Source organism: Branchiostoma belcheri, unplaced genomic scaffold, assembly GCF_001625305.1.
Source record: "Branchiostoma belcheri isolate BF01 breed outbred unplaced genomic scaffold, Haploidv18h27 scaffold164, whole genome shotgun sequence".
Lineage (NCBI taxonomy): Eukaryota > Metazoa > Chordata > Leptocardii > Amphioxiformes > Branchiostomatidae > Branchiostoma > Branchiostoma belcheri.
Genome location: NW_017803091.1, coordinates 292,081 through 302,144, shown reverse-complemented (window position 1 = coordinate 302,144; position 10,064 = coordinate 292,081). Strand labels below are relative to the sequence as shown.

Here is a 10,064-nt window from a genome sequence, read left to right as displayed (position 1 = left end):
TCAGCATGTGTATTGAGAACGAGTATCTTCATAATTCTGCTGGCTGTTTGTAGAAGAACTGCACAATAAAACAGTTTCAATACCAACACGACTTAGCAGATAACACGTAATAAAGCCCACTTTTACGCAGATTGTAGCACTACGTAATGTTACACAAACTAACAGTAGATGTTTTAAGGAATTCACAGAAATGACAATGATAGATAATGTAACGCATATACATTATACAGCACAAAATAAAGAGTAACAGTAATGTAGTCGTCTTTGGCCGGGTATGGCAAGTTATAGTACGTACATGTATCGGTTCAATCTTTAACGGGTAAGTTGACAGCAACAAGCAAGATGCATAGGTTCTATTACTTTTGTAGCTCACTTGCGTCTAGATTTGGGACGAACCCATGTTACATTTAATAAGTCATTTTTCGTCACAGTTTTTCATGTAGTGGTTACTTCGACAGCCTTTCCGCTGACGCAAACATACTAGTTTGGGGTTCCACAGTTCTTACAACGTTAGCGCTTGAAGTGGTGTTTTCCAAGTTTGTTGGTCTGGTGATGTTGTCTTTGTTGGCTTGTTGTCTGTCATTTCCCTCCATTTTTATGTTTGGCGGCCCGTCATCGATGGGTTGGGTTAGCTTCACAAATCTCGGCTTCGCTAAGATCCGTTCCTTCCCGTACGTAGTGGTCGCTCCATTAGCGCTAGTGCAGCCACATTTGAATGTGTAAAACTTAATGTCTACAGTCCCGTTTTGATTCGTTCATCAAAGTAGATTTTACTAAGGTATGACTTTACTAACTGATTGTGGAAGTACTAGTACTTAGTACTGATGTAAACAAGAAACAATATACGCGCTCTGGTTGAGTTCATGGCATTTACATGAAACAAGGTGCTAATAGCCGCTAGTCGGTGACGCGTCAGCAGCCCTATGATTGGTCCCCGCTAGAAATCTACTGGATGTCATATAGTGTACACGGGGGGGGTGGGGGGGGGGGACTATAATAAAGTAGGTAATAACATCTCTTTAGGGGTAAATAATGGACATGTTTGCGCATCTGAGTGGGAACAATGGATAATTGTTGAAAATGTTAAAAATGATTAGAAATGTTCGTTGCGTTGGGGCTCTACATGGGGGATATGAGAGTACTGATTTTACACAATTGATTACATCATATTTCTAATGCCCATTAGTAATTTTCCTGTTTATACAGTTGTCTCTAGCTTAAATGCCTAATATTCTTAGCCCTGTTGCTAGATTCTCCATATAAAACCCATAAAATTTTATTGTTGAAACAAAAATTACTAAATATAGCAAAAAATGCCTGTCAGAAACCAGTTGCCATGGCAACAAAAAAATTTATTATCTTATTGCAATGATAAATAATTTTTGCCAACAATGTTCTAGAAAAAGTCTCCAAGTTTGGCCGTTCAAACGCTAGCCGTTCAGACGCTAGGTGACATCAAAGTTGGCGCGGGCACTTTTAGCCCCCCCCCCCGGTCTAGGTAGGGTTAAGATATCTAAATCTATGATTAGAATAAAGCTCTGCTTAGTATTTCTTTCTTTCAGTTTCTTGTTTTTCTTGACTAAAAAGCTTCAGAAAGACCATTCTTGTTTTTCTTAGCAACATTTACGTTTTCTTGACAAACACTGATAAGAAAATAAATATTCAAGAAAGATATGAAATCTTTGATATGGCTGAAGATATGGCTACTATCATATTCTTAAACATTCTTGATATTCTTCCCTAGAAAGTTTCAGAAAGGCCATTCTTGTTTTTCTTAGCAAAATTTAAGAAAATACCAGAAAGTTTAAGAAAGATGATTCTTATTTTGCCTTGTGTACATAATGTTATAACATTTTTCTTAACTTTCTAGTTTTTTCCTGACTTATCATGTGGCCTTTTCTGAACCCCTGATTGAATGATTCAAATCCCAGAATGCAGTTAGGGGGTTTTGAACATAAGTCAGATGTGGAAGCTGGCTGGTTACTTATTTTTTGTCAGTTTTGTCATGTCAGATTTTAAGTCACAATCAAGTTAAAAAGGACCTTGTATACATGTGAAGCAATGGTGATCGTGGTCAGCTTGCAGGAGAAACCAACTTTGCAACAGAAAAAGCATGAAAACAAACAGTTTGGAATGTAAGTGTGTCCCCTCCCCACCTAGAAGAAAAATCTGTTGACATTGTTTTTAGACTTCATAGCCAAAATATTGTTACAATGCCATTGGAGTTGATTTCAAAGTCAAATCATATATCTGTTGCATTGTATAGTAAAGTGTATTACTGCTTTATAATATAATTTTCAAGTAATAGATGATGATTGTATTTTAGCATCCTCTTTTGACGTTGGTGCCTTCAGTGCATGCATGCAGTGCAAACTAACAAAGGTATTTCCTGTTTTTATTTTTTTCAGGTGTCCAAAGGGTGTGACTTTGCCAATTCTATCATGCCAAAACTGCAGTTTTTGCTGAAAATGTTTCAGAATGTGATATGGTCTACGTTCTGAAATCATAATGGCTTGTTAGTTACATCATATAATATTTTCAAAGTTACTGTTAAACTGTTTCCATTCCAAGAATGTTAATTGACTGATTGTATAGTTTGATTGGATACATTGTACAAAATCAATGTGGTAATAAACATCTCTATACTGTCCAAATACCTTTCAAAATAACATTTAGTTGCTATACAACATCATTGTCCTTTTTATATTTAGGTAGCACTATATATTTCTTTTCTTGTGGGCAGAATGGTTTTCTTGCTACAGGAAATGTGAGATCTTATTTCAAGAAATCTTTTCTTGTGTACAGAATGGTTTTCTTGCTACAAGAACAGTTAGATCTTAGTTCAAGAAATCTTTTCTTGTGTACAGAATGGTTTTCTTGCTACAAGAACAGTTAGATCTTAGTTCAAGAAATTTTTTCTTGTGTACAGAATGGTTTTCTTGCTACAAGAAATGTGAGATCATAGTTCAAGAAATCTTTTCTTGTGTACAGAATGACTTTCTTGCCACAAGAAGAGTTAGATCTTAGTTTAAGAAATCTTTTCTTGTGCACAGAATGGTTTTCTAGAAAACTTAGAAATTCTTACTGCAAGAATAATATTCTAAGGGTATTTAGTTCAAGATATATCTTACTATAAGAAAAATATGCTAAAATGCAGTTTCTTGAAATTCTTGTCTCCTGGACAATATTTTTTTTGGGTGAAGAATAATTTTCTAAGTGGAAGAAAATTTTTCTTCAAGAAAAACAAGATTGGCATTTTTGGTAGTGTAATTATACTAAAATAACGATTATACTAGTTACGATTGGTTATTACTAGTACACCATCCTCTTTAAATTTTGTGGCCTTAGAATATACATTCACGGGTTTAGGGGGGGGGGGCAATGAAACCAACCAATCCCAAGAATGCCCAAAAAAGCCAATTCTAGATAGGGTTAAACAAACCCTCAAAGCGTAATTTGAACGACTTTCTCGGAGTGGTTAAGACCCCACGTTTTCACGCCTGCGGAGCCCCTTGGATATAGGATAACGTCAATAGCTTTGTTACCCGAAATAAAATCACGGAATAGATTTACTATATATAATATGGTTCATATTTGTGTTTAGATATTCTTTCCCGTTCAGAGGTTTCCGTAAAACAAAGGGTTTAACAAGTCGCGGGTTTGCTGTAAATGACCGCGGAAAACTGCAGATCGAAAGCCCGTTCTGTTCGAATTACGTAAGATTGACGGTAATGAAGACGGTTGCGACTTTTGGGCCCAGATGCGTCCAATGTGGGACCTTATAATAGTCTTTATAGGGTCCTTGCATTTTATATTAGCGATGATGACATACATTGAGTAGACTTATTTCTTTAATGCCTTGGAAAGCTTGAACAGAATAAAACATTTGTTTAGCCAAGCATATATTCTTTAGATAACTTTCATCACATCAAACATATTAATTAACACATAAACAGATAATACAGATAAACACATTAATCTTCGGTATCAACTATCATTTCCAGATCAAGCAGCTAAGGAAGGTATCTTACAGAAGTATGCGGTGTCGGCTGGAAACTTGGATCTCAGCCATTCTTTATTGTACCGCATGTGGTTCCATAGGGCGCCATATTGTTCATCTGGGGTGTGGATGTAATCATCTTCGTCAGGAGGCAAGCCCCAAGAGATAGGGTTACCCGACTTTGGTATCAGCACAGGCAACTTGTGGATGATTGCGTATCTTTGGAAAACGTTCGAGGTGGTGACAGTCCCGGTTTTATGCGTTGCAATAAACACAAACTTCCTTCGTGGAGTACAAGTACCAGCTCTCCCGGCCACTTCCCTTCTTGATTCTTGTGTAGGTGAAATCCTAAAAAAAATACTTTTTAATTAATTTTTGGGGGCTTTTTTTCTTGGCGTATTTACTATGCCTGACCTTCCTTTAGTATATATAGTATACTAGTATACGATATAGTGTATATGAATAATTTAATTGTATGAATTTTTCTCCTCCTCCAAGTCCCAAAGTGCATGAACTCCCAACATGGTAGTAAAGGCAGGTGCCACGGGTATTTGTCGGAAGTACTCATGTGTTATATCTACTTACGTTATCATGAGCCTGTATTAAAAACATGACGTCAACGAAGATGTTCATTCCACCATTTTAATGACTTCAGCCCCGGGCAACGGTTGTGCAATGTCTTTTATTCTAAACGAAGGTATCAGTATGGCGCATTCACGATGATCGTTTTAAAAAAACTGAATTATGATATACACAAAGCGATAAATATCTAGAGCGTTATTTAAAAAAAGTATTAAAAACTAATCAACTATTCGTCAGATGTGTAGAGTCGTGGCATCTTCATACAGCACTTGTCTTTTGAGGTAGAAATAAGAAAAAAAGCATCCGCTGCTTCAGAGTACGTAAATAGGACGAGGACGGGAAATAGGAGGGTTCTTTATGTAGATGAAGTTTTAAAAGAATCCGATTCTGGATTGGAAGAGTCTATTACTAGTCCTGAAGAAGGAGAAGCGGACTGTGACGATGAAAGCGACGTGGAAGGCGCGTGGGCACTTTACCTGGACCGGACCGGACCGTTCTACGACCCCCCGATAAGTAAAAAGTTCCCCAGTGTACTTTAGAGGCACAACATAGGTTCGGATGCGATGACGGTGTTTGTAGAAAACTTTTTGCACCCTTAACCCTATGTAGACGGGGGGGTAAAAGGGCATTATTTTGCTAAATTCAGTTAGTTTAGTTTCAACAATAGAATTTTATGGGTTTTATGTCAAGTTGCATATAATTTTATGTAAATTTCATCATTAAAATGCATAATTTTATGACGTCATTGGCCAAAATCCAAGATGGCGGACCATATTATTAGAACAGGTACGTATATACAGGTTATTTTCCTTAAAATTTCATCAATACTTCCATTTCTTTTTGCAAAAAAAGGTTCTTATGAACGTTTTTAGTCTGTTTACAATGTATTTTAGGCTTGATCCTGAAAAAACGATTTTTGAAAATTCAAGATTGATGATCCAAGATAGCGGATAGCCTAAATATGCATAACGCCAGTTTATGACGTCACCGGTGTTGCTATGGGCAACATAAGACTTAGTACACCCTAATATTCTGTCATAAACACTTGGTAAAGTTATGTTGTATACCATTTAGTTTTCAGGGAATAACCTATCTAGACGGTTTTGGCCAATAAAATCACATTTATGACGTCATGGTGACGTCATTTTACGCCATAACGACATAAAATAGTTTCGATAAATATTTACTAGTACACTATTCTCTAAAATAATTGGTGGTCATACGACATACCGTTCGCGATTTCTGGGGGGGGGGTCGAAAGCCTAAGCGTAGACAACTTCAAATATTTAGGGTCTCGCATTCAAAACTCCAAAAAGATTTGGAAACCAGATAAACTCTGGCTTGGGAAGCAAGTAACAAATTGGATAATGTTTGGAGATCTAACATTCCTAACAAATTGAAGGTCCAAGTCGTTTGTACCATAGTATAGCCAAACGATGCGGAGACAGGGCCACTTACGTGTTCACTCCAAAACACATTAGATGGAACTTACACTAAGTTACTACGAAAAGGCAAAACATACCGTCGACACAACAAAGTGCTATTCAAAAAATATATGTGGTGTATTCCGAGGCTGTCTCAAAAACTCACCCACCGCAGGGTAAAACTTGGCCAGACATTGTTATCGAGCTAAACAGGAAAATGTTTCGTCTGTCCTTCTCTGGAAGCCAAGAGGTCGAGTACACGTTAGAAATCTGACTCTTACCGATTCCTTAACTCGAGACCCTGGTAAAGATGTAGTTAGGAAATTATATGTGCTGGCTAGTACACCGAGGTCCTCGACAGGTCGAAGTCCAGGACCCTGTTTGCCATGATCAGCGAGCGTCGCCTAAGATGGCTTGGACATGTACGCCGTATGGGAAAAGGCCGCATTCCCAAGGACCACGAAATCTGGACTGTCGACTGTCACATCACATATTCCCGGTCACCAGAAATGTCGAAAATTTCACAGAGGCAGTCCCTACATTGACAATCATTAAATCGTTGAGGCGGTATGCAACCAGAGGTGGGTCCTGGAAGATGCCCCTTGTTCTTAATGAGAGTTGGAGCAGGTTCCAGTATTTCTTGATGGTGGTTTGAAGAGGCGGGAGGTGTGTTCTTACCAGGACTGTGCGATCTTGTGGTGTTGTGGGTGTCTTCTTCTGTAATGTGTCTTCCCGGGAGCGCTCCTGTGCACGAGTGATGGCGGCGTCCAGTAGGGTCTCTTCGTAACCCCTTTTCTGAAAGTGATGTCGGAACTCAGAGGCCTTTTCTCTGTATCTGCTTGTGCTTGAGCAGATGCGTCGTATGTGCAGGAACTGTCCATAGGGGATTCCTAGTTTGCAGTGTTTGGGATGTGCGGAGTTGCGGAGTAGGTATTGGTGTTTGTCTGTCGGTTTGGTTGTATAAGTCTGTAGTGATTTCTCCTTCCGAAATGTTGACCGTGACATCCAGGAAGTTGATAGTGGTCTTGGAGGTTTCCACTGTGAACTTGATGGTCCTGTGGGCTTGGTTGAGGTCCTGAATGAAGGACTTTAGTTCCTCCTCTGACCTGGTCCAGACTGCGAAGATGTCATCTATGTATCTCCACCATTTCCACGGTCTCACGGTTCTTTTGTAGACGAAACGGTCCTCGAAGTGTCCCATAAAGATGTTCGCGTAGGATGGGGCCACTCTAGTTCCCATTGCTGTACCCTGTACTTGGATGTAGTGATCCTCGTTGAATTCGAAGTTGTTGAGGTTTAGTATCCTGTCCAGTAGTTGGCAGATAGCTTCAGTGGGTAAGTCTGCTTGATCGTTCTGCAGTGCTTCCCTGCATGCTTTTATCCCTTCGTCTGTGGGTATGGTGGTATACAGGGAAGAGACATCCAGCGTGACGAGGATGGCATTCTGTGGTACCTTCCCGAGTTTTTTTTCAGTCTACGTAGGAAGTCCGTGGTGTCTTTGATGTAAGAGGGGAGTCTTGTGACTAGTGGGTGGAGATGGAAGTCGGCGAAGTCTGAGATTCTTTCCGTGGCGCAGTCGTTGGCCGAAAGTATCGGTCTTCCGGGTTGCCTTTCTTGTGGATTTTCGGAAGGAGGTAGAAGATTGGTGTTCTGGGGCAAACGGGTGGTGATAGATAGTTGTATGTGGTGTCGTCTATGGTGCCGTCTTCTCTGAGGTGTAGTAAAGTGCGTCTCACCTTTTTTTATCTATGTCAGCTCTCACTCAGCATTAGCAGCAGGACTGCCTTAGTAGACAGAACGCTGTCAAAGTTTTGCGCTGAGGAAAGAATCCTTGTCTGTCCCTGATCTTAGCGATCTCCCTTGGAAGACTGTTCCAGAGCCTAACAGTTGTTGGTACAAAAGTTCTCATATGACTGTTGGTGTGGGAGACAGGGACCACCAGAGTGTTTTTGTGATGTGATGTTGACTGGCGTGTCACCCGCCGCACCTCTTTTTGTTTAGGAACAAGGTCATTTAGCAGGGCTGGTGCCTCTCTATGGTACATACGGTTGAAGAGAGTCAATGCACCAACTTTCCTGCGGTGGTCCAAAGGTTGGATGCGCGCCTTGGACAGACCAGTTGGAGAAAGTTTCATGATTTTCAGGGCTCTCCTTTGTATAGAGTCAAGCCTAGCTAGTTCAGCTTCGCATGCAGGCAAGCGGTGTTGCCGATGACGGCTGTCTTTTCTATCTTTAGCCCCATTGGAACAAGGTCTTCCTCGAGGTACTTTAGAAGTGTTTCTCGGTGCATCTCGTACCTTACAATCTTGTCCGTGGTCTTGACCAGCTTCCTCTGGAGCAGGATGTGTTCGGTGGCCGGCGTGCGTTCGTTCTTCCGCTGTGCCTGCCGTTTGGCGAAGACCCGCTTCTTGTTCGCTGGTTCTAGTTCTAGAACGGAGGTGCTGAATCCGTCCTGAATCTGTCAGCTCTGTGCTGCTCGTCGGTGCTTCTCTCGTCATTTTCTCGCATCGTAGTCTCCAAGCCGGATGTACCGACCTCGGTCGATGATACGGCATCCTCCCACCATGTGGTAGTAAACATAGTCAAGAGTTCGTCAGAATGATGACGGCCGTCATCCTTCTTACGAACTCTTGACACTGTACCTGACTCTATTTTGGACTCGCTTCAGTTGTCAGAAGAAGAGGTACGCCAACAACTGCGCAGCCTGCAAGTCGGAAAGTCAGGTGGTCACGACAAGATCACTCCGAGGCTATTACGCCTAGTTGATGACCCGATATCAGTTCCTCCAACTCGTCTGTACAACAAACCTCTCCTTCTTAGCCAAGTTCCTACAGAATGGAAAAAGGCTAACGTAACACCCCTTCACAAAACTGGCAACCGTCACCTCACAAACAACTACAGGCCCATATCCTTGCTTAGCACAGTCTCAAAAGTTCTAGAGACACTTTGTTAACAAACGTTTAACGGCTCATGTCAACCGGATATTAACTGACAACCAAAGCGGGTGTCGACCACTTGACAACACAACCTTCCAGTTGACTCCATTGGTAGAGGAGTGGACTGATGCAATGGATAGAGGAGAAATAGTGGGCCGTGTATTTCTAGACCTTCGGAAAACCTTTGATAAGGTTTGGCACGCAGGACTTCTGTCTTCTTCAAACTAAAAGCGTATGGAATCAGTGGACTCATGCATGACTGGTTATCCAGTTACCTCTCGGACAGAAAACAACGAGTGGTCATCCAGGGTGCAACGTCTGCATGGAAGTCCCCATTAGCCGGAGTACCGCAAGGTTCCGTCCTAGGACCAACGATTTTCATTCTTTACATCAATGACCTTGCCATCAGCCGTACAACAATGTCTGGCCAACTTATTTGCCGACGACCCATCTGTTATCTGTCATTCTCCCATTATTCTGTTCATCGCGTAGTTGCAACACTAAACCGAGAGTTGAGTACTGTGTCGACCTGGCTTTCTTCATGGAAACTAGAAGCCAACATAGACAAGTGCAAAGTCATGTTCATTACAACTCGTACTCTACCACAACCGATTCCCCCTTTGACCCTGGTAGGAACTGTACTGCAAGTTGTCACCAGCCACAATCACTCTCGCGAATACCCTGTCCTGGTCACAACACATCGAGGTCATCTCTACCAAAGCAAGACGTTCTTCAGGACTGTTATGTGCCCTAAGAAGGAAAATTCCCCAAAACTTACTGCTCCGGCTGTACATCACCATTACAAACTGGGTAATGGGCATGACAAACCGGGCACGGTTCTGGACAGTCAGGCCGTGTCCCGTTCTGTGCCCGCTCAGGCACGGAATGGGACGGGCACAATTTGAGACACAACAGTGGTCCCCTTTCCACGATAGTTATCGTGGAAGGTGATCGAATAGGGTGCCTGCGATTGAGTTAAAATATTCTAAAAATTCATGGTGGTTGGTCCGGCTGTACATCACCATTACAAACTGGGTAATGGGCATGACAAACCGGGCACGGTTCTGGACAGTCAGGCCGTGTCCCGTTCTGTGCCCGCTCAGGCACGGAATGGGACGGGCAC

The 10,064-nt window shown here is 41.6% G+C and overlaps 1 protein-coding gene across 1 annotated transcript in view; it reads right to left on the bottom strand.

Moving 5' to 3' along the window:
• Positions 1-10,064, bottom strand: part of LOC109466383 (galactosylceramide sulfotransferase-like) — a 23,680-nt gene that overhangs the window by 10,156 nt on the left and 3,460 nt on the right. Inside the window, exon 3 of the mRNA XM_019764096.1 lies at positions 4,032-4,348. Coding sequence (XP_019619655.1) covers positions 4,032-4,348 — 317 coding nt within the window. The remainder of the gene's footprint in view (positions 1-4,031; positions 4,349-10,064) is intronic.